This window comes from Coregonus clupeaformis, chromosome 27, assembly GCF_020615455.1.
Source record: "Coregonus clupeaformis isolate EN_2021a chromosome 27, ASM2061545v1, whole genome shotgun sequence".
In the NCBI taxonomy this organism is placed as follows: Eukaryota; Metazoa; Chordata; class Actinopteri; order Salmoniformes; family Salmonidae; genus Coregonus; species Coregonus clupeaformis.
In genome coordinates this window covers 8,351,256-8,377,478 of record NC_059218.1, presented here as the reverse complement: position 1 = coordinate 8,377,478, position 26,223 = coordinate 8,351,256, and the positions used below count along the sequence as shown (strand labels likewise).

Below are 26,223 nucleotides of genomic sequence, written 5' to 3'. Positions count from 1 at the left end.
CATATTTGCTGTTAGAGCTCGCTCTCTCTCTCTTTGTGTGTGTGTGAAAGCAGTACAAAGCAATACAATACAGAGCTATCCACATTCTTACAAAATTTGGAGGCGCGCAGCCTCCGCTACCGAGCTCGATTTGGACTCTGCTAGCCGTCCGAGACCCAGCAATTGCGTCACACCCACCGCTCTGAACCTCCGGATCACATTTCCAGAGCAAGCATAAAAATTTAAGAAGCCTACCTTTCTGGGCATTGAGAGAAGTCACTGTTTTTCTAACAGAGAAACATGTAATGACAAAATGAGTGCCAGCAGCCAGACTAGGCGCTCTTGAAATAAAATAAAAAGAGGTGGCCAAACGTGATTCCCTCCCTGCGCTTTGCACGTCACTCGCGGACATATCGCAACAATGGACTGTCTCCACTGGGAGGTCGCGCTGTATCATCCCGTGTCAGTCATGGATAACATTCTTTATCGTGTGAACATCGCTTCCCGGTATTGTTTTTTCCACTTGCGTTTGGTAGCCTAGAAGGTCCGGGGGAATACGACTGAAGATGCCTGGACGGAACAGGTACAATCTGGTGGACGATGTGGTGGATTCGCCGGTCCCCCTCGACAATGAAGAGGCGTACCAACACGGGATCCATTTCCAAGCGAAGGTGAAATTCACGGCTAAATATTCTATAATAAACAATTAAGGCCCTTTGATGTTTTTCCTATATAGCTTTTATTTGTCTTTCCCAATCGCGCGTCTTGAAACAATTCCGCCGTCACGTTGTTATCATTTGGTGTCCGACTTCAAAAGTCTCATTCTGTGTGGCTGAATAAACTCAACTCCATAGTGAAGAAAGTTTCTGATTAACTCTACCAATGGGAGTGAGAAACTCATCAGAAACTTTCTTCACCATGGAGTTGAGTTTAGTTGGCTACATTCGGGTTAGCCGATAGTTTTCTTTATTACATGGCTGCGTTATTAAGTTCAGGACAGTTGCAAATGTGTGGTAGCCTGAGGACATGACTTATTTCTAGTGGCTTTAGATACTTTATCAATAATTCCCCCAGCCAATAATATGCTTTCTAGTAGTAGGTTTTCTAAACCTGCAAACGTTCATATTTCCTTCCATCTCTGTAGGTCCTACTCTCACTAGAGTACTCAATATTGACTGTTCTTAAGTTGTTCTTGCTCAAACTATTGGTAATTGATTTCTCAAAACTAGGCTAAACAGAAAACACAGAACATTTTCCCATTTTGAGTATTTAAAACGCATAGAATATAACCCTAATGATATTATGATATATATATATAATATAATGATATTTGAGATTATTTGAGATTAATCCTACAAGATGCTTATATAACACTAGTGTCCTATACCAGTATAATAACAGTCGAAAGTAAATAACTAGTTATATATTGCATTCAGAAAGTATTCACACCCCTTGACTTTCCCACTTTCTGTTGTGTTACAGCCTGAATTTAAAATGGATTGCATTTAGATTGTTTGTCACTGGCTTACACACAATACCCCATAATGTCAAAGGGGAATTATACTGAACAAAAATATAAATACAACATGAAAGTGTTGGTCCCATTTTTCATGAGCTGAAATAATAGATCTCAGAAAATGTCCAAGTTTCCAAATAGCTTATTTCTCTCCAATTTTGTGCACACATTTGTTTACATCCCTGTTAATGAGCATTTCTAATTTGCCAAGATAATCCATCCACCTGACAGGTGTGACATATCAATAAGCTGATTAAACAGCAGAGCTGTAGCTAGAGAATTGAATGTTAATTTCTCTACCATAAGCCACCTCCAACGTTGTTTTAGAGAATTTTGCAGTACGTCCAACTGGCCTCACAACCGCAGACCACGTGTAACCATGCCAGCCCAGGACCTCCACATCTGGCTTCTTCACCTACAGGATTGTCTGAGACCAGCCACCCGGACAGCTGATGAAACTGTGGGGTTGCACAACCGAATAATTTCTGCACAAACTGTCAGAAACCGTTTCAGGGAAGCGCATCTGCGTTCTCGTCGTCCTCACCAGGGTCTTGACCTGACTGCAGTTTGGCGTCGTAACCGACTTCAGTGGGAAAATGCTCACCTTTGATGGCTATTGGCACGCTGGAGAAGTGTGCTCTTCACGGATGAATCCCGGTTTCAACTGTACCGGGCAGATAGCAGACAGCATGTATGACGTCGTGTGGGCAAAAGGTTTGCTGACGTCAACGTTGTGAACAGAGTGCCCCATGGTGGCCTTGGGGTTAGGGTATGGACAGGAATAAGCTACAGACAACAAACACAATTACATTTTATCGATGGCGATTTGAATACACAGAGATACCGTGACGAGCTCCTGAGGCCCATTGTCGTGCCATTCATCCACCGCCATCACCTCATTTTTCAGCATGATAAATATCCTGGAAGTTGAAAATGTCCCAGTTCTACCATGGCCTGCATACTCACCAGACATGTAACCCATTGAGCATGTTTGGGATGCTCTGGATCGACGTGTACATCGGCGTGTTCCAGTTCTTGCTAATATCCAGTAACTTCGCACAGCCATGGAAGAGGAGTGGGACAACAATCAACAGCCTGATCAACTCTATGCAAAGGAGATGTGTCGTGCTGCATGAGGCAAATGGTGGTCACACCAGATGCTGACTGGCTTCTGATCCACGTCCCTACTTTTTTTTTTAAGGTATCTGTGACCAACAGATGCATATCTGTATTCCCAGTCATGTGAAATCCATAGATTAGGGCCTAATGAATTTATTTCAATTGACTCATTTCCTTATATGAACTGTAACTCAGTAAAATCTTTGAAATTGTTGCATGTCGCGGTTATATTTTCGCTCAGTGTATGTTTTTCATTTTTTTAAACAAATGAATTACAAAATAAAAGCTGAAATGTCTTGAGTCAATAACTATTCAGCCCCTTTGTTATGGCAAACCTAAATAAGTTCAGGAGTAAAAATGTACTTAACAAGTTACATAATAAGTTACATGGACTCTGTGTGCAATAATATTGTTTAACATGACTTAATGACTTAATTCTTCAAGCTCTTTCAATACATGTTAGAATCACATTTGGCAGCGATTACAGCTGTGAGTCTGTCTGGGTAAGAGCTTTCCACAGTATTGTGGAGTAACTACAATGTTGTTGATCCATCCTAAGTTTTCTCCTATCACAGCCATTAAACTCTGTAACTGTTTTAAAGTCACCATTTGCCTCATGGTGAAATCCCTGAGCGGTTTCCTTCCTCTCCGGCAACTAAGTTAGAAAGGATGCCTGTATCTTTGTAGTGACTGGGTGTATTGTTACAGCATTCAAAGTGTAATTAATAACTTCACCATGCTCAAAGGGATGTACAATGTCTGCTTTTTTATTTTTACCCATCTACCAATAGGTGCCCTTCTTTGCGAGGCATTGGAAAACCTCCCTGATCTTTGTGGTTGAATCTGTGCTTGATATTCACTGCTTGACTGAGGGACCTTACAGATAATTGTATGTGTGGGGTACAGAGATGAGGTAGTAATTTTTAGTCCTGAACTTATTTAGGCTTGCCATAACAAAGGGGTTGAATACCTATTGACTCAAGACATTTCAGCTTTTCGTTTTAAATTAATTTGCAAACATTTCAAAAAACATAATTCCGTTGTGTGTAGGCCAGTGACACATTGTTTTTCTGAAGGCACTATATAGGCTTACACAATATGAGTAGGCTACATGTAATTTATGTGACTTGCGACAGCAGCCACACTTTAGATATTGTAAGAATTATTTCTGACTTATAGTTATTATTATCCTTTACAATGCTGCTCCTCTTACACCGTTTAAGCTAGAAAGGTCGTTCAGACTTCTGTCTTTTATACTTGTTAATCTATTAAAGTTGTTGTCCTTTTTTTTTGGCCTCCATCCACTTTCATGGGATTTCCTCAGCATTCTAAAGGTCCCATTGTGACATCATCACTCCCAACATATTTTATTACATGTAAACAATGTAACTTTTGACACTAATCAGCTACTTTGACCACTTTCCTAACATCAAATTCTTAAAAACTTTGATCAACAACAAATATATATATATGTATATATATGTATTTGCATCGATTAGCATAAAAGAACCGACCAACAGTAACTCTTGAATCATTCAAGCTAGAGACACCAAACCAATTTTCTTATGTTCAGGCTATCCTATCCACTGACACAAAAATACTTTTAAAGTGCTGAAGCAAGTCACAACATTTTTGTTCATAGAAAATTACCATCTAGTTATTATTATTAGGTGGGACTTGCAAAGCAAAAGTCATGACTTAAAATCTTCGTTAGACTTATTATTATTCTCCACGCTACTCCTTAAGCTAGAAATGCCTTTCAAACTTTAAAACGTGTATAAAGGTCTGCAATAGTGTGCTATTTTAACTTTTTGATATCTTATACTTTTTAAACTATAATTTTTTCATTCACATAAAGGGAAACTTCAACATTGTTCAACTTCGTATTCATCATCGCCAGCACAACCCAAACACCGACATATGTGAAAAAGATAGCGGAAGAAAAGTGTTTCCAATGACATCATTGGTGAGCATCGTGTGATTTGAACTAATTATGAGTAGGCATTGCATACTAATTGTCTACTAATTGGTTGATGATGACAGAGCCCTCCACTACCTCTCCACAACCTTCCCCCTCTCGAAGGTACCCTGTAAGGGCTAGGTGCACGCCCACTTACCTTAATGACTTTACAGCTCCATAGTCCACACCAAACACCTTGAACGGGGACAGAGTTACAGGTCATATAAGGAAATGAGTCAATTTAAATAAATGAATTAGGCCCTAATCTATGGATTTCACATGACTGGGCAGGGGTGCAGCCATGGATGGGCCTGGGAGGGAATAGGCCCACCCACTGGGGAGCCAGGCCCAGCCAATCAGAATGAGTTTTTCCCCACAAAAGGGTTTTATTACAGACAGAAATACTCCTCAGCACCCCCGTCACCCCTCCTCAGATGATCCCGCAGGTGAAGAAGTCTCCCGAGTGGCGCAGTGGTCTAAGGCACTGCATCGCTGTGCCACTAGAGATCCTGGTTCGAATCCAGGCTCTGTCGTAGCCGGCCGCGACCGGGAGACCCATTGGGCGGCGCACAATTGGCCCAGGGTAGGGGAGGGAATGGCCGGCAGGGATGTAGCTCAGTTGGTAGAGCATGGCGTTTGCAACGCTAGGGTTGTGGGTTCAATGCCCATGGGGGGCCAGTATGAAAAATAAAAACATTATGTATGCACTCACTAACTGTAAGTCGCTCTGGATAAGAGTGTCTGCTAAATGACTAAAAATGTGAAAGAAGTCCTGGGCTGGCGTGGTTACACATGGTCTGCGGTTGTGAGGCTGGTTGGACGTACTGCCAAATTCTCTAAAACCAAATGAACATTAAATTCTCTGGCAACAGCTCTGTTGAACATTCCTGCAGTCAGCATGTCAATTGCACACTCCCTCAAAACTTGAGGCATTGTGTTGTGTGACAAAACTGCACATTTTAAAGTGGCCTTTTATTGTCCCCAGCACAAGGTGCACCTGTGTAATGATCATGCTGTTTAATCAGCTTCTTGATATGTCACACCTGTCAGGTGGATGGATTATCTTGTCAAAGGAGAAATGCTCACTAACAACATTTTTCTTGAGTTTTGTCAGAGTTTAGAGTGACCAAAAGTAGCTAACAGCTAACTGCTCTCAACAAGAAGTACAACATTACAAATCTTTTCCGGCATGTGAGATAATTAACTTGCTATCTGTAATATTGTATAGCTTTGGAATTGTGACATTAGGCACGTTTCTCGACTCATACCCTGACTTTGAGAAGGGATTGCGTGACGATTAGCTTAGAAACCTCGTGCCACAGCATGACAACGTGAACGCGACTGGTCGACAGTCTGCTAGGTGGGGCGATATACGTTCCTCCATTCATTGCCCAATGGGATTCCTCCTTTCTTTTTTTCAATTTAAAGTTTAAAGTTTTCTTGTTTTTCAATCAACAAACAAAACACATTCCACATTCACAGATGTGGCAGACATAAATAATATAATATAATAAAATATCAAACAAACACATTTGCAGCAGCACTATCTGTGATCATGTTAGCTATTTCCAGCTTTAGCTGAGACAACGAGCAAATAATTCGTTTTTACAGCACCTGTAAATATGTATATACACTCATTTCCCTAATCACCCCATTCACTCTGTCCAATTTGAAATATAGTTGAGTAGTGGAGACCAGAGTCTATCAAACCTGGGCTGTCTCTTGCGGAGGTCAGTGAGCTTTTCAAGAGGAAGAAAGTCAACAATCTGGTCAATCCACATTTTAAATGTAGGTGAAGAATTAGAAGCCCACAGTAGGAGAATACATTTCTTGGCAAAGTATGTTTTATTTTTTATTTTTTTTATTTCACCTTTATTTAACCAGGTAAGCCAGTTGAGAACAGGTTCTCATTTACAACTGCGACCTGGCCAAGATAAAGCAAAGCAGTGCAATAAAAACAACACAGAGTTACATATGGGGTAAAAAACATAAAGTCAAAAATACAACAGAAAATATATATACAGTGTGTGCAAATGTAGCAAGTTATGGAGGTAAGGCAATAAATAGGCTATAGTGCAAAATAATTACAATAGTATTAACACTGGAATGCTAGATGTGCAAGAGATTATGTGCAAATAGAGATACTGGGGTGCAAAAGAGCAAAATAAATAACAATATAGGGATGAGGTAGTTGGGTGGGCTAATTTCAGATGGGCTGTGTACAGGTGCAGTGATCGGTAAGGTGCTCTGACAACTGATGCTGAAAGTTATTGAGGGAGATAAGAGTCTCCAGCTTCAGAGATTTTTGCAATTCGTTCCAGTCATTGGCAGCAGAGAACTGGAAGGAATGGCGGCCAAAGGAGGTGTTGGCTTTGGGAATGACCAGTGAGATATACCTGCTGGAGCGCAGACTACGGGTGGGTGCTGCTATGGTGACCAATGAGCTAAGATAAGGCGGGGATTTGCCTAGCAGTGATTTATAGATGGCCTGGAGCCAGTGGGTTTGACGACGAACATGTAGTGAGGACCAGCCAACAAGAGCGTACAGGTCACAGTGGTGGGTAGTGTATGGGGCTTTGGAGACAAAACGGATGGCACTGTGATAGACTACATCCAATTTGCTGAGTAGAGTGTTGGAGGCTATTTTGTAAATGACATCGCCGAAGTCAAGGATCGGTAGGATAGTCAGTTTTACGAGGGCATGTTTGGCAGCATGAGTGAAGGAGGCTTTGTTGCGAAATAGGAAGCCGATTCTAGATTTAACTTTGGATTGGAGATTCTTTATGTGAGTCTGGAAGTTGAGTTTACAGTCTAACCAGACACCTAGGTATTTGTAGTTGTCCACATAGGTCAGACCCGTCGAGAGTGGTGATTCTAGTCGGGTGGGCGGGTGCCAGCAGCGTTCGATTGAAAAGCATGCATTTAGTTTTACTAGTGTTTAAGAGCAGTTGGAGGCTACTGAAGGATTGTTGTATGGCATTGAAGCTCGTTTGGAGGTTTGTTAACACAGTGTCCAATGAAGGGCCAGATGTATACAAAATGGTGTCGTCTGCGTAGAGGTGGATCTGAGAGTCACCAGCAGCAAGAGCGACATCATTGATATACACAGAGAAAAGTGTCGGCCCAAGAATTGAACCCTGTGGCACCCCCCATAGAGACTGCCATAGGTCCAGACAACAGGCCCTCCGATTTGACACACTGAACTCTATCTGAGAAGTAGTTGGTGAACCAGGCGAGGCAGTCATTTGAGAAACCAAGGCTATTTAGTCTGCCAATAAGAATGCGGTGGTTGACAGAGTCGAAAGCCTTGGCCAGGTCGATGAAGACGGCTGCACAGTACTGTCTATTATCAATCGCGGTTATAATATCGTTTAGGACCTTGAGCGTGGCTGAAGTGCACCCATGACCAGCTCGAAACCGGATTGCATAGCGGAGAAGGTACGGTGGTATTCGAAATGGTCGGTGATCTGTTTGTTAACTTGGCTTTCAAATACTTTCGAAAGGCAGGGCAGGATGGATATGGGTCTGTAACAGTTTGGATCTAGAGTGTCACCCCCTTTGAAGAGGGGGATGACCGCGGCAGCTTTCCAATCTCTGGGGATCTCAGACGTTATGAAAGAGAGGTTGAACAGACTAGTAATAGGGGTTGCGACAACTTCGGCGGCTAGTTTTAGAAAGAAAGGGTCCAGATTGTCTAGCCCAGCTGATTTGTAGGGGTCCAGATTTTGCAGCGCTTTCAAAACATCAGCTGTCTGAATTTGTGTGAAGGAGAAGCGGGGGGGGGCATGGGCAAGTTGCAGCAGAGGGTGCAGAGTTGGTGGCCGGGGTAGTGGTAGCCAGATGGAAAGCATGGCCAGCTGTAGCAAAATGCTTGTTGAAATTCTCGATTATTGTAGATTTATCGGTGGTGATAGTGTTTCCTAGCCTCAGTGCAGTGGGCAGCTGGGAGGAAGTGCTCTTATTCTCCATGGACTTTACAGTGTCCCAAAACTTTTTGGAGTTAGTGCTACAGGATGCAAATTTCTGTTTGAAAAAGTTAGCCTTTGCTTTCCTGGCTGCTTGTGTATATTTGTTCCTAACTTCCCTGAAAAGTTGCATATCGCTGGGGCTATTTGATGCTAATGCTGTACGCCACAGGATGTTTTTGTGCTGGTCAAGGGCAGTCAAGTCTGAGGAGAACCAGGGGCTATATCGGTTCTTAGTTCTGTATTTTTTGAATGGGGCATGTTTATTTAAGATTGAGAGGAAATTACTTTTAAGGAACAACCAGGCATCCTCTACTGACGGAATGAGATCTATATCCATCCAGGATACCTGGGCCAGGTCAATTAGGAAGGCCTGCTCGCTAAAGTGTTTTAGGGAGCGTTTGACAGTGATGAGGGGTGGTCGTTTGACCGCGGACCCGTTACGGACGCAGGCAATAAGGCAGTGATCGCTGAGATCCTGGTTGAAGACAGCTGAGGTGTATTTAGAGGGTATGTTAGTCAGGATGATATCTATGAGGGTACCCATGTTTACGGATTTAGGGTTGTACCTGGTAGGTTCGTTGATAATTTGCGTGAGGTTGAGGGCATCTAGCTTGGATTGTAGGATGGCTGGGGTATTAAGCATATCCCAATTTAGGTCACCAAGCAGTACAAACTCTGAGGATAAATGGGGGCAATCAATTCACATATGGTGTCCAGGGCACAGCTGGGGGCTGAGGGGGTCTGTAGCAAGCGGCAACAGTGAGAGACTTATTTCTGGATAGGTGGATTTTTAGAAGTAGAAGCTCAAACTGTTTGGGCACAGACCTGGATAGTATGATAGAGCTCTGCAGGCTATCTCTACAGTAGATTGCAACTCCACCCCCTTTGGCAGTTCTATCTAGACGGAAAATGTTATAGTTGGGGATGGAAATTTCAGAATTTTTGGTGGCCTTCCTGAGCCAGGATTCAGACACTGCTAGAACATCAGGGTTGGCAGAGTGTGCTAACGCAGTGAATAACTCAAACTTAGGAAGTAGACTTCTGATATTTATGTGCAAGAAACCAAGACTTTTGCGATTACAGAAGTCAGCAAATGATAGCGCCTGGGGAGTAGGAGTGATACTGAGGGCTGCAGGGCCTGGGTTAGCCTCTACATCACCAGAGGAACAGAGGAGGACTAGAATAAGGATACGGCTAAAGGCTTTAAGAACTGGTCTTCTAGTGCGTTGGGTACATAGAATAAAGGGGGCAGATTTCCGGGTGTTATAGAAAAGATTCAGGGCATTATGTACAGACAAGGATATGGAAGGATATGAGTAAAGTGGAGGTAAACCTAAGCGTTGGGTAACAATGAAAGAGATAGCATCGCTGGAGGCATCAATTGAGTCGGTCTCCGCGTGTATAGGGGGTGGGACAAAGGAGCTATCTAAGGCAGGTTTAGCTGGGCTGGGGGGTCTACAGTGAAATAGTACAATTAGAAATAACCGAAACAACAATAAGCTAACCATGTTTGGGCTGAGGCTAAACATAAACAGGATGTAGTACCGTAAAAAGGAACAGTCCAGCAGACATCATCTGTATAGCTGAGTTATCATACGGTCCGGTGGTAAAGCACTAGCGAGTAAGAGGCCACGGCTAGCGTGTGCTAGCGGGCCGGGGCTAGCAGATGGAATCTTTGTGGTTAACGTCGTAACCACATCAGACGATTTCGTCGGCAGACCAGTCGTGTAGGATCGGCGGGGCTCCGTGTCAACACTAGGTGGTCCCGTCCGGTTGACAGAGAGGTAGATAGCCGGGAGATGGGCCTAGCTCAGGATTATTAGCCAGACCACAGCGTCCATTTTGTTGCAGCTAGCTGGTAGCGATGAATCCGGAGTTAAAGGTCCAGTGATTCAGTGATTCCGGCGGAAAAACGGATATGTTCTGGGTCGATAACGCTCTGTGGGGTCGATAACGCGATGTGATAGTCATAAACACATTTTCTCTGTCTGGATCAAGAAGTCCTGCTGGGCATTAAGAATATAGAGACACGGGGTCATATCAAACTGTACATCTAATATTTTCTGTGCAGCAGTATGTATAGATTGCCAAAATCTGGTAATCTCTCTACAACTCCAAAATACATGCATATAGGTTCCACTTTCAGAGTTACATCTTTTACAATCAGGAGAAATGTTTATTTATTCTATGGAGTCTCACTGGGGTGTAATAAAATGTGTGAAAAAATGTGTAATTAGATTCTTTAAATTTTACATTAGTAGAGGAGCAGGATACCCTGTCGCAAACATCCGCCCATAAATAATCACTGATAGTCAGACAAAGGTCCTTTTCCCAGATTATTTTCAAAGGAGTAAAGGAGGAAAGTCTATAGATATAGGATATTTTGTCTTTGATGGATTGTGCTGTAGCAAGAAGGGTCTCAACTTCATTCAGCTGAGCTCTAAACCTCTCCTTGGAAGTGAATGAGGAAATGACTAATTTGAAGATATTTTTTCAAGAATGGATCTAGGCACATTGAATTCACTGCAGAGCTCTTGATAGGATTTCAGTGTAGTTGTGTTCTGATGAAACAGGGCTATTGGCAAGTCTGGGTTGCATACTATTGGCGAGTGAGAGCATATTTGGGAGGAAATGCCAAGGTATTTCTTACAGTCCTTCCATGCTAGTAGGGTGCTGTAAATCACAAAGGTTTTGGCTATGTTGCCCACTTCACTAAAGTTATTAATGAATATCATTGAGCTTAGGGGCAATGAACCACAGGATGGGCCTCTATCTGAATCCACATTAGGTCTTGTCTGTTTGAGATCCATGTTAACGTGTTGCGGATTTGGGCAGACCAGTACTACAATTGAAGCCAGGGAAGGGCAAGACCACCCTTAGATTCAGGTTTCGATAGAGTGGAGAACTTGAGCCTAGGTTTTTTATTGCCCCATATAAATTTGGTGATGCTTTGATTGGTTGTTTTGAAAAAATAAACTGGGAGATAGCATGGGAGCATCTGAAATAAATAGTTCAATCTAGGGAGGATGTTCATATGGATAACATTGATTCTTCCGACTAAGCTAATTGGGAGGGAGATCCAGGTGTGGGAGATAATTTTCTTTGAAAAGGCAATTCAGATCTGGTGCTACAAAGATCCCAAGGTATTGAAACCCCTGTGTCTTCCATTGGAACGGGCAGAGTGTCTTCATAGAGCTGGTGAGTGTAAGATTGAGAGGGCAAACAATGGATTTGTTAAAATGTATCTTATATCCTGAAAACTTGCAGTACTGAGCAATTGTGTCTAAAATGGGAGGGAGAGATTTCTCAGGGTTGGATATGTAGAGCAAGACATCATCCGAGTAGAGAGCGAAATCTTGTGCTGAAGGCCGCCTGTAGAAACACCCATAATACTTGGATTGCTCCTTATCAACTCCGACAAAGGCTCCGCCCCCAACAAGTAGAGCAGGGGGGACAGTGAGCATCCTTGTCTTGTGCCACGTCCCAAAGGGAATCTGTCAGAATTAAGACCGTTAGTAGTCACCATGGCATTTGGTTGAGAATATAGGGACTTAATCCATTTAATAAAGTTTGGGCCCATATTGAACTTTTCTAAGACTGAGAACAGAAAGCTCCACTCCATCCTGTCGAACACCTTCTCAGCATTCAGTGAAGCCAGCAGGACAGGGGTCTTCTGTGTGTTTACTTGATCTATAATATCAAAAAGACGGTGAATGTTATCAGAAGAGTACCTGTCTCTAATAAATCCAGTTTGGTCCGCTTTTATTATTTTGGGAAGAAGAGTGTTTAGTCTTTTGGCGAGCAATTTGGTAATTATTTTGTAGTTGAAATCCAACAAGCTTATGGGCTGGAAGGACGAGTAGGATAGAGGGTCCTTGTCTTTTGTGAGCAACACTGTAATGCGGGCTGTGTACATAGAGTCTGGGAGAGCTCCGCCGCCTGTAGGACTCGTTCCTTGTTGGTGAAAGTAGGTTGATTGATTAATAGATCGATTGATTGATTGGTCGGTTGATAGGATAGGATAGGCTGCACATGTGAAAGTTGGTTTGATGTCTCTAGCTTGAACAGTTCAAGAGTTACAATTATTGTTGGTGGGTATGATATGCTAATTTATGCACATTTAAGTAGTTATAATTTACAGTGCATTCGAAAAGTATTCAGATCCCTTGACTTTTTCCATATTTTGGCTGTCCCTGAGGCAGAGCTTGAACCCATGGAGGTAGGGGCACACACCTCTCTCAGGCAGAGCGGCCGCGGGGAATTTCATCGACCAGGCCCTCGCTTCCTCCCTGAACATAACTTCGTACCCGCTCTCCTCTCCTTTTCCGGTCCACTGGATAAGCAACTATTGAGATCCGGCACAATCACGCACATCACAGCACCACTCACCCTCACCGTGGGACCCATGCACCAGGAAAGCCTTCCCTTCCTCATAATCACTGCACCCGTGGCTCCAATGTCATAACCCCCCCATCTCCTGGTCGAGGATGAAAATCACCACCTGGGGACCAGGATGCCGGAAGACCTGCTTTCCCGTACCCTGTGGTTCCACACCGGTTGAGAGTCCTGTAAGTGCCCTCCAGCCCATCAATCGGTCCTCCCGTATCATTGGCCCCGTGTTTTGGGACGTAGATGTGGACATCCGCCAGGCTCTGGAGAGGGAACCTGCTCCTGCTACCTGCCCTCCAGAATGCATCTACGTCCCCACGGGGTAAGAGATCAGCTGTTGACCTGGGCACACACATGCCTCGCCGCTGGACAGCCAGGTATCACCATCACTATCCAATCCCTCTACGATAAGTACTGGTGGCCCACCTTGGCGCAGGACGTCGCCCACTATGTCAACTCCTGCTCCATATGTGCCCAAACTAAATCCCCCCGACACGCTCCAGAAGGGAAACTACTTCCCCTTCCCATGCCTCAGCGGCCTTGGTCCCATCTGTCCATAGACTTCGTTACTGATCTCCCCCCGTCTAATGGTTTCACCACTGTTATGGTTGTTGTGGACAGATTCTCCAAATCCTGCCATTTTATCCCTCTCTCTGGTCTCCCTACCGCTCTCCAGGTCGCTGAGGCACTGTTCCAGCAGGTCTTCCGGCACTATGGCTTCTAGTGGACATAGTCTCCGTGGCCCCCAATTCACGTCGCGGGTATGGAGAGCCTTCATGGAGGTGCTGGGGGCCTCAGTCCAATGGGCAGGTGGTGAGGACTAACCAGGAGCTGGGGAGGTTCCTAAGGAGTCACTGCTAGGACCGACTGGGGGAGTGGGCCCAGTTCCTTCCCTGGGCGGAGTACGCCCAGAACTCACTTCTTCACTCCTCCACCGGGCTGACTCCCTTCCAGTGCATCCTGGGATATCAGCCGGCACTGGCTCCATGGACTCCGAGCCAGACCGAGGCCCCTACAGTGGACACAGTCTGCTTTCAGAAGGATCAGGCGGACCCCCACCACAGTGAGGCTCCCGTGTTCCATCCTGGTGATCACGTCTGGCTCTCCACCAGGAACCTCCCTCTCCGCCTGCCCTGCCAGAAGCTGAGCCCCCGGTTTGTGGGGCCCTTCAAGGTCCGCCGGAGGGTCAATGATGTAACTTACCGTTTACAACTCCCCACCAACTACCGGATCTCACCCTCTTTTCATGTTTCCCTCCTCAGGCCGGTGGTTCCTGGTCCCCTGGCTGATGCCATCCCCCGTAGACACTCCTCCGCCTCCCCTGGACATCCATGGGACCCCTGCCTATGCCGTCAGGTCCCTACTTGGCTCCCGACGTTGTAGGGGTCGGCTTCAGTACCTGGTGGACTGGGAGGGGTATGGCCCAGAGGAGCGCTGTTGGGTTCCGGTGGCCAACATCCTGGACCCAACATTGTGTTGACCTGCGTCTGCGTCGTCCTGCGTCTGTAACCGTGCGTCAGGGTGATGTTCCCCATCATTACGCACACCTGGACTTCCTCATCACCTAGATTACCTTCCCTTTATTTAGCCCTCAGTAGCCTCAGTCATCAGGCAGTATTGGTATGTTTTCATGTTCAGTACACATCCCCTGTTTTGTTCATTTACCTTGCATCATTGTTATTAAACTCTCCTTTTGCACATGATTCCTGACTCCCTGCGTATACGTGACACAGCCACTGTGGCAGCCCTATTTGGGAAAAGACCAAGTCCATATTATGGCAAGAACAGCTCAAATAAGCAAAGAGAAACGACAGTCCATCATTACTTTAAGACATGAAGGTCAGTCAAAATGGAACATTTCAAGAACTTTGAAAGTTTCTTCAAGTGCAGTCGCAAAAACCATCAAGTGCTATGATGAAACTGGCTCTCATGAGGACCGCCACAGGAATGGAAAACCCAGAGTTACCTCTGCTGCAGATGGTAAGTTTATTAGAGTTACCAGCCTCAGAAATTGCAGCCCAAATAAATGCTTCACAGAGTTCAAGTAACAGACACATCTCAATATCAACTGTTCAGAGAAGACTGTGTGAATCAGGCCTTCATGGTCGAATTGCTGCAAAGAAACCACTAATAAAGGACACCAATAAGAAGAAGAGACCTGCTTGGGCCAAGACACATGAGCAATGGACATTAGACCAGTGAAAATGTGTCCTTTGGTCTGGAGTCCAAAATGTTTGGTTCCAACGCTGTGTCTTTGTGAGAAGCGGTGTGGGTGAACAGATGATCTCCGCATGTGTAGTTTCCCACCTTAAAGCATGGAGGAGGAGGTATTATGGTGTGGGAGAGCTTTGCTGGTGACACTGTCTGTGATTTATTTAGAATTTAAGGCACACTTAACCAGCATGGCTACTACAGCATTCTGCAGCGATACGCCATCCAATCTGGTCGGGCTTAGTGGGACTATCATTTGTTTTTCAACAGGACAATGAACCAACACACCTTCAGGGCTATTTTACCAAGAAGGAGAGTGATGGAGTGCTGCATCAGATGACCTGGCCTCCACAATCGCCGACCTCAACCCAATTGAGATGATTTGGGATGAGTCGGACGGCAGGGTGAAGGAAAAGCAGCCAAAAAGTGCTCAGCATATGTGGGAACACCTTCAAGACTGTTGGAAAACCATTCCAGGTGAAGCTGGGTAAGAGAATGCCAAGAGTGTGCAAAGCTGTCATCAAGGCAAAGAGTGGCTATTTGAAGAATCTCAAATATAAAATATGTTTGGATTTGTTTAACACTTTTTTGGTTACTACATGATTCCATATGTGTTATTTCATAGTTTTGAAGTCTTCACTATTATTCTACAACGTAGAAAATAGTACAAATAAAGAAAACCCCTTGAATGAGTAGCTGTGTCCAAACTTTTGACTGGTACTGCAGATACAATAGTAAAAACGGTTCTACAACTGAACATCAAGAATTAACAAAGTGCCTCACAAACAGTGCAATAATATTAAGCTATATGTATTTGTATTTACAGTAGGCTATAGCCTACAAATAGCTATACCATGTAGTCGTATGGTATGAGGCTGTAAGCGTACTGCAAGGCTATAGACCTACTGCAAATTATTATTGTTTGTTCCTTAACTGGCCGAATGACAGAGCTATCCTTGAACTATCCTTCAGCACCACAAGTTCGTTCAACTTCTTTAATTAACATCATTGCGTGATCCTGGCGCTGTCCTTTCAATCCTTTCACTTAAAATTACATTTAATCAAGATCTCTTGCCTACGCCTATAATAGTCATACTCGTCACTTATTATTATTATTATTATTACAAATAAAAGATTATCACTTCTCACAATGGTGCTCATTTAGTAAAGTTAGATCAAAGCTGAATCAACGTCTGTCAAGATCACAATTATTAATTAGCATGTTACATAGGTGGTCCTCTGTAGCTCAGCTGGTAGAGCACGGCGCTTGTAACACCAAGGTAGTGGGTTTGATCCCCGAGACCACCCATACACAAAAAAAAAATTATGCACGCATAACTGTAAGTCGCTTTGGATAAAAGCGTCTGCTAAATGGCATATTATATTATTTATTATTACATAACAGAGCCAAATATAATACCATACCATAATAGGCCTATAACGCGTTACTGCTACACCAAAAACACCTTCTCATTTCTAATGAGATTTTTGGATGGATAGCTGAAGCTGAATAGTAAAACAAATTAAAATAATCTCATGCGTCAAATCTCAGAGCGCACCACTAGGCAGGATATATGCTTTGATTGAAACAAAATACAAGAAAGGCTAATACACTGCTCAAAAAATTAAGGGAACACTTAAACAACACAAACTGTCCACTTAGGAAGCAACACTGATTGACAATAAATTTCACATGCTGTTGTGCAAATGGAATAGACAACAGGTGGAAATTATAGGCAATTAGCAAGACACCCCCAATAAAGAAGTGGTTCTGCAGGTGGTGACCACAGACCACTTCTCAGTTCCTATGCTTCCTGGCTGATGTTTTGGTCACTTTTGAATGCTGGCGGTGCTTTCACTCTAGTGGTAGCATGAGACGGAGTCTACAACCCACACAAGTGGCTCAGGTAGTGCAGCTCATCCAGGATGGCACATAATAATAATAATAATATGCCACTTAGCAGACGCTTTTATCCAAAGCGACTTACAGTCATGCGTGCATACATTTTTGTGTATGGGTGGTCCCGGGGATCGAACCCACTACCCTGGCGTTACAAGCGCCGTGCTCTACCAGCTGAGCTACAGAGGACCACTAAGCTGCGAGCTGTGGCAAGAAGGTTTGCTGTGTCTGTCAACGTAGTGTCCAGAGCATGGAGGCGCTACCAGGAGACAGGCCAGTACATCAGGAGACGTGGAGGAGGCCGTAGGAGGGCAACAACCCAGCAGCAGGACCGCTACCTCTGCGTTTGTGCAAGGAGGAGCAGGAGGAGCACTGCCAGAGCCCTGCAAAATGACCTCCAGCAGGCCACAAATGTGTATGTGTCTGCTCAAACGGTCAGAAACAGACTCCATGAGGGTGGTATGAGGGCCCGACGTCCACAGGTGGGGGTTGTGCTTACAGCCCAACACCGTGCAGGACGTTTGGCATTTGCCAGAGAACACCAAGATTGGTAAATTCGCCACTGGTGCCCTGTGCTCTTCACAGATGAAAGCAGGTTCACACTGAGCACATGTGACCGATGTGACAGAGTCTGGAGACGCCGTGGAGAACGTTCTGCTGCCTGCAACATCCTCCAGCATGACCGGTTTGGCGGTGGGTCAGTCATGGTGTGGGGTGGCATTTCTTTGGGGGGCCGCACAGCCCTCCATGTGCTCGCCAGAGGTAGCCTGACTGCCATTAGGTACCGAGATGAGATCCTCAGATCCCTTGTGAGACCATATGCTGGTGCGGTTGGCCCTGGGTTCCTCCTAATGCAAGACAATGCTAGACCTCATGTGGCTGGAGTGTGTCAGCAGTTCCTGCAAGAGGAAGGCATTGATGCTATGGACTGGCCCGCCCGTTCCCCAGACCTGAATCCATTTGAGCACATCTGGGACATCATGTCTCGCTCCATCCACCAACGCCACGTTGCACACGTTGTAGTTTGTTAACACCATCTTCTCTAATCCGCTCATGAAACAGTAATTCTAGAAGATCTAAATGCATATTCCCATGAAACGGATTGAGATCAATGAAATGATTGGCATGGAGCAACACATGGAGATGCAGTTTGAACGTTTCACTGGTTAAACATAAAGAAGAATAATTCACGATTGACAGTGATGATGGCCTATTTTGAAATTAGGTAGCCAATGCCTAACTTGGTGTTTGAGAGGATTAAACATTATTTTTTTTCTTTAGACAATAGCCTATGTGTGGGCATAGACAGACGTTGCAATTGGAGGATGCATTTTTCTATGAATATTCTATAATGATAGGCTATTAAATTGGCTACATCTGTCGGTACAAACTTTGATTGAGGAAATGATGTCATTTTAAAACAACATTTGCGCTCCCTCACCCAAAAGAAATAGCACTACATCATTGGTTACATGGCTTATTTATTATTATTATAGTTCAGGGCTCTACACTGACATTTTTTACAAGGAGTACATGATGTGTTCCTAAGTAGAAATGTAGAAGCACACAAATAAATCTGGGAGAACAATTAAAGTATTTAAGTGTTTTAATGATATGTAAAGTTTTTAAGAGGGATCCATGCCCAATCAAGCACAATCATTAGGTGAGACAAAAATATTCAGCTGCCCCTTTAAGGGACGGGCTGTTACCGTGGTAACTTGGGCACTCGCTTGTCTGTGATGAAAAAATATCATAGACTGCGTAGACTTCCTAGCAGCAGACATTTGCAGCAAACTCTAATTAACATTGAAAAACAAGACTGGTCTCTTTTATACTTTTTAAAAGTATTAAACTTGAGATTCTAAAGGTCCAATTGTGACATCATCACTCCCAACATTCTATTATATTTACTGTAAATCATGTAACTTGACACAAATCAGCTACTTTGACCGCTTTCCCAAATACTTAGACAAAAAGTTATAGGGTATGAACTCTTCCTCTAGTTCTCAGCTATTCAAATCTGAAGCCGGACCAAAAATATATTACCGATCCGATGATACAGCTGTTTTAGTAACCGCATTAATACTTTTTCCAAACAACTGCATTTTTGACCCATTTCCCAGCACTTTAGACACAAAGAGGATATGACATCTTGGTCTACTTCTCTGCTATTCAAGTCTGGTATCAGAACAGAATTATCTGCTACCAATCAAAAGTTACAGCTGTTTGTCGGAGTGTAGAGTGATGAAAAGTAGATAGCTAACATCAGCTAACAGCTCTCTCATGTCTCGTCATTGAGCAGCCAAAATGGAGCCGTTGCTAATGATACCAATGCATTTCAATGGCAAAAAAGTATCTCCTCACCGTTTACGCTATCAACTCCAAACCAACATTTAGATGTTCAGACTGACCCTACTTAGATTTCTTGTCAAATGATTTTTGATACTACATATACTTTTTGAAATATAACCATTAAAAATGTGCATAAATTAAACATGAGTTTGAATGAGAACCATAGAAATACAGAGGTAGCTATTCCAAATGGTCCTGCTCCTTGTTCAATTAAGCTACAAGACGATCTTTAAAACATTCAGGATATCCTAACTTCAAATATATAAATATATAAATTAGCATGCATTTGCATAAAATAACTCACCAACAGTAACTCTTGAACTGTTCAAGCTAGAGACACCAAACCAACTTCCACATGTTCAGGCTATCCTATCCACTGCCACAAAAATTTTTTTTTAAAGAGCTGAAGCAAGTCACACAATTTTTCTTCAAGGACAATTACCATCTAGTTATTGGTTGCAATCGGCTACTAGGCTATGCATAACCATGTAGGCTACTTACACAGGATAATTACAAAAGGGGTCGCATTAGCTTTCAAAAATATGCATTTTCGAAACACAGACCATCATAAAATCTGCGTTTTAAACCATTTCACCTGTGTTTTATATTGAAAGTCAGTGTTTTATTTGCTTCAATAGAGTGATAAGGGGCGTGCAACTATAGTTTTTCTTCACACAAAGTCTACAGTAAATCATTTAATCAGATGACTACAGAATTGCAATGCTATTTGGCTAGCAGCCACACATAAGTACATTAGCTTACAATGAAAAAGTAAGGTCTTTCTTGCAAAACGATGCACGGCCATCATATTTCTAATGTTTATGATAGAAATAATGTTTTGCTTGAAGTTAATCTTGCATTTTAACCGGCTACTGGAGAAGAACTACACCTGAGGAAAGTACCAGACAAAAGTAGCCTACACATCAGTCAGAGCGCTGTCTGGTGATCCAATGATGAGAGCAAAGATATTTCATCCAAGTAGAGAAGTGCAACTGAACAGCCTAATCTTATAGACTAGATGTAACATAGTAAACGTACATCTGGAACACTCCAATTAGTATGATATGTTACGTTTTGGTATGGTTACATAAGACAGAAGGTTATTTAAGGCAAAAACGAAAGTAGGGTGGTTGGTCGGGCGTATCACTCGAACGTCTACCAACCCAACTTTAGCATTTTAGCTAATTAGCAAACCCTTTAACCTAACTCCTAACCCTAACCTTAACCCTAACCCTAAACCCTAGCCTAGCTAACATTAGCCACCTAGCTAACGATAGCAACAACAAATTGGAATTGGTAACATATTATACGTTTTTCAAATTCATAACATATTGTAGGAATTGCATTCGTAACATATTGTACGAATTGCAATTCGTAACATATCATACAAATTGCAATTTAGAAAATATTATATGAATTGTAATTCGTAACATATACTAAGAAATGGATGACGGACATCCACAAATTAATACATACCATACGAAATGTAACATATCATACTAATTGGAGTCCCAGATTTGTGTTTACTATGTTACGCCTGCCCCCAAGTCCAGGTTTAACTGAAGCACAAAATGAGCCCTTTTACATTCATGATTTGGAGCGAACCCTAAGCCAAGCAAAATGTACAATAAGAAGCATTTTAGATCTGCGTTTACAAAACCTATATTTTCTGCATTTTATCTTTCCTTTTCTGCGTGAAAAATGCAGAATCCTGCGTTAACGTGACCCCTTTTAAAGGGAGAGGTGTCATGCATTTTATAGTATTGTTCTCAATAGCCTAGTGTTGTTGTGTTTTGTTGCATCTATAACTGTACTGTATGTTGAGTGTCTTGTGCTATCTATAACTTTGTTCCTATGTCTTTTGTATTGCTATCTATAACATGTGTCTTGTGTGTGTTGTTCTTTTTCTAACTTTGTGTGTTTTGTGCAGTATGTGGGCAGTCTGGACGTTCCCAGGCCCAACAGTCGTATGGAGATCGTAGCAGCTATGAGAAGGATCAGGGTAAGACCTCATACACATCATGACAAAACGGTTGGACGCTCAATCTGGCGAGACCTAGGACTAGGGCTGTTACGGTGACCATATTACCGCCACACCGGCGGTCACGAGTCATGACCGCAGTCAAATTCCATGTGACCGTTTGTCATGGTAACTAGGCTTCTCCAAGCTATGATGCTGCTGATGGTCATTAGTAGCCTACCAAACTTGCTAACTGCCTGGTACTCAGCACTCTATTGTCCCTCTAATCACACTGACATCAATGCACATTTTTTCGAAAATCAAATAAAACACTTCATGAGAGCCCATGAGCTCATGTTGTGCAACATTTCTATAGGCTATGCAATTGCGTGAAAAAACAGAGTTTTGATGGCCACTATTAAAAAGAGGATCCCATCAGCTTTCTATAGGCTAGGCCTACTATATTTATTTATCCATCAACTTTCCTAATTTTAAGCACATTGCTTCGCTTTACAACAGGAGTATAGCCTACCTGGCTGGCATGAAAATGAACCAAGGGAAAAGTGTCCTCCATTCGCTATTTAAGTACATAGACATTTACATTACATTTTAGTCATTTAGCAGACACTCTTATCCAGAGCGACTTACAGTTAGTGAGTGCGTACATTTCCATACTGGCCCCCCGTGGGAAACGAACCCACAACCCTGGCGTTGCAAGCACCATGCTCTACCAACTGAGCTACAGGGGACCCACATGTATTTTTCCCCCCATGCCCCTGTTCCTAGGTGCATGATAATAGTTCATTCTAAACCAAAACTAATTTCACACATATATTATTTAATATATGTAAAGACTACATTAAATTAAGAATAGTCTGATGGGTGACAATATTAGCCTATCACTTGTGAATGATGTATTATCACTTGTGAATGATGTATTATCACTTGTGAATGATATATTATCCCTTGTGAATGATGCCCAGTTTAAGGCAAGAAACTACTTTTTCAAATCATAGTCCCACACCTCATGTAGCCTAGCCCATAGGCCTATATGTTTTGATAAGGTTTGTATCACAACTAAAGTGGCCAAATAACTTCTTAAAATTAAGCACATTAATCCGCTTTACAAGGGGTTTAGAGCCTAACTGGCATACATAAGCAGCGCGTTAGTTTCAAGTTTGGGGAAGATAATTTTCACCATAAAAATGCACCTTTATAATAAAAGCATTACATGTATAATCGCATTTGCCGTCACTTTTGAGAACAATTGATTGCATTTTGGAACATTCGCGCTTATAGCCTACTGCTGTGTGCATTGCTGCGCTTATAATGTGAATAAATAGCCTAATAGTTTATTAACATTTTAAGCTAAACGTTCTGATCTGTTGCATCAGCCTCATTGCTTTTAAAAGTTTTTTTGATGCAAGTGGTTGTATAAATGTGGGATCTACCGCATCCCACAACTGTACCAGCGTATGTTCTGAATATTTACAGTGCATTCGGAAAGTATTCAGACCGTTTGACTTTTTCCACATTTTGTTACGTTACAGCCTTATTCTAAAATGGATTACTTGTCTAAATAAGGTCCCACAGTTGACAGTGCATGTCAGAGCAAAAACCAAATCTGGGGAAGGGTACCAAAACATTTCTGCAGCATTGAAGGTCCCCAAGAACACAGTGGCCTCCATCATTCTTAAATGGAAGAAGTTTGGAACCACCAAGACTCTTCCTAGAGCTGGCCGCCCAGCCAAACTCGGGCGGAGAAGGGCCTTGGTCAGGGAGGTGACCAAGAACCCGATGGCCTCCTGTAGCTCAGTTGGTAGAGCATGGCGCTTGCAACGCCAGGGTTGTGGGTTCGATTCCCACGGGGATCCAGTATGAAAGATGTATGCACTCACTAACTGTAAGTCGCTCTGGATAAGAGCGTCTGCTAAATGACTAAAATGTAAATGTAATATGTTTAACAGAGTTCCAGAGTTCCTCTGTGGAGAGGGGAGAACCTTCCAGAAGGACAGCCATCTCTGCAGCACTCCACCAATCAGGCCTTTATGGTAGTGGCCAAACGGAAGCCACTCATCAGTAAAAGGCACATGACAGCCCGCTTGGAGTTTGCCTAAAGGACTCTCAGACCATGAAAAACAAGATTCTCTGGTCTGATGAAACCAAGATTCAACTCTCTGGCCTGAATGCCAAGCGTCAGGTCTGGAGGAAACCTGGCACCATCCCTACGGTGAAGCATGGTGGTGGCAGCATCATGCTGTGGGGATGTTTTTCAGTGGCAGGGACTGGGAGACTAGTCAGGATTGAGGGAAAGATGAACGGAGCAAAGTACAGAGAGATCCTTGATGAAAACCTGCTCCAGAGCTCTCAGGACCTCAGACTGGAGGCGAAGGTTTACTTTCGAACAGGACAACAACCCTAAGCACACAGCCAAGACAACGCAGGAGTGGCTTCGGGACAAGTCTCTGAATGTCCTTGAGTGGCCCAGCCAAAGCCCGGACGTGAACCTGATCGAACATCTCTGGAGAGACCTGAAAATAGCTGTGCAGCAATGCTCCCATCCAACCTGACAGAGCTTGAGAGGATCTGCAGAGAAGAATGGGAGAAACTCCCCAAATACAGGTGTGCCAAGCTTGTAGAGTCATACCCAAGAAGACTCAAGGCTGTAATCGCTGACAAAGGTGCTTCAACAAAGTACTGACTAAAGGGTCTGAATACTTATGTAAGTGTCATATTTTTTAAATATATTTTTTTATACATTTGTAAACATTTCTAAAAACCTGTTTTCGCTTTGTCATTATGGGGTATTGTGCGTAGATTGATGAGGGGGAAAAAAACGATGTGATCAATTTTAAAATAAAGCTGTAACGTAACAAAATGTGGAAAAAGTCAAGGGGTCTGGATATTTTCCTAATGTACTGTATTTCTTGCACAGAAGGACAAGTTGACCAATTGAATAGGTCAACTTTTGTACCATGGGGGATAGTAGATTGACATAGGTTAATGATTTTGCTGTTCGTTAAGCCTACTCATCTTGTTGGCTGACGAAAAGCTGGCTAAACGTGTTAGGCCTACTCATCTTGTTGGCTTACGAAAAGCTGGCTAAACGTGGACAGTTTTTCTGACATCTTCAATATACGCCTCAGAATTCAATGTGAGGGACGCGCAAAGTTGCATTCCCGATGTGTCTGTCTTCACTTGTAGCCTACTTCTTAGCTGTGAGAAGGACCTGATCATGTGACAGGTATTGGCTAATAAGAATTGAGATATCTGAGAGAGCCATGTGAGTGAGAGATGCGTCAGAGCACGGCAGCCAGGGGGGAAGGGAATTATGATGATTATATTCAGCCCAAGGGCACAACGGCCACTTTGGCTGCAAAAGGCATGGATATTTTACGGGGCATTACGGCCACACAAGGGGGATGCCGCCAGAAAATGTGAGGCCTGGTGAGAATATTATCAAGAGAGACTGATGAAGTGTGTGCAGCCTGCACAAGAAACAAATCAGAGCTCTTGCCTTTCATGCAACTTTTTTCAAATCATTATTAGAGTTGCATCATGCAGCCTTAGAATGTATTAAAAATCAAAAAACATATAGCCCAACGTTTGTATCACATTATTTATTTATTTACAACTAAAGTTGCATGAATAACTCTAAATTAAGCATATAGGAGGACCTGTTTCTTTGTTAACCGCTCAACAGAGAATAGCCGCATGGGCGCACTTCCCTGGAAATCGTTTGGAGAAAATATCCTTTCTATTTTATTCAGCTTTGTTCAATTGTATTCTTCATACTATAAAATACTATAAAACAATGCCACGGAATTCTAAGCAAATCTTGTCTGCTGAATGAACTAGTGTAGCCCACAGCCATGGCAAGCCATATAAGGGCCTAACAAAAGGAGTATGCTATTCTGTTCTTCTGAAATAGACTACATTTTCTTAATATCATGTTTCCTTAGACCTGTCTAAAATAAATAATGGATTTATTGTGATGTGTAGGCTATATTAAATTGATTTATTCAACTGTAGGCTATGCTTGGAAGCCAGGAGATGCTAAATGTGTTTATGTTAATTAACGGTCAGTTACCGTGAGACTGGCAGTTATTTGCTTGGCAATCACCGGCTGACAACATTTCATGACTGCCACAGCCCTACCTAGGACCATAAAAAAACGGCTAGCTGGAGCTCGTCTGAACGATTGGCTGGATATGCCCTCACACGCTATATACTTAATGCTGATTGGTTCTGGTACTGTCCACTATTGTGCTGTCCGGTTAGAACATAATGTTGAGGCCCATTACTGTAACTTGGTCACCACCACACACACGCGCGGACAGCACATTTGAAGATGTTTTATCTGATTGTGGTTCTAAAATGGAAACAGATACAATCATGAGGATCCATTTCTAAGAAACTAAGACATTAATATACAGCATGCAATAATAATAATAATAATAATAATAATAGAGATGTGTGAACATGGTATATTTACATGCTAAAGTGTGCAATAATATTACACAGAGTACAGGCACATCTACACATACTGACACATGATATTTACAGTGCCTTTTCCACATTTTGATGTTGTATTACAGCCTGAATTTAAAATGGTTTAAATTGAGATGTTGTGTCACTGGCCTTCACACAATACACCATCATGTCAAAGTGGAATGATGTTTTTACACATTTTTACAAATTAATATGTGTAAAAACATCGTTCCACTTTGACATGATGGTGTATTGTGTGAAGGCCAGTGACACAACATCTCAATTTAATCCATTTTAAATTCAGGCTGTAACACAACATCAAAATGTGGAGCTGAAAAGCTGAAATGTCTTGAGTCAGTTGTAATTAATAAAGAGGAG

General features: G+C 42.9%; 1 protein-coding gene across 1 annotated transcript in view; it reads left to right on the top strand.

Moving 5' to 3' along the window:
- The window catches only part of LOC121541444 (carboxyl-terminal PDZ ligand of neuronal nitric oxide synthase protein-like), a 120,872-nt gene continuing 94,649 nt past the window's right edge, over nucleotides 1-26,223 (top strand). The window contains exons 1-2 of the mRNA XM_041850452.2: nucleotides 1-650; nucleotides 21,325-21,396. Of these exons, the coding sequence (XP_041706386.1) occupies nucleotides 546-650; nucleotides 21,325-21,396 (177 nt within the window). The 5' untranslated portion in view covers nucleotides 1-545. The remainder of the gene's footprint in view (nucleotides 651-21,324; nucleotides 21,397-26,223) is intronic.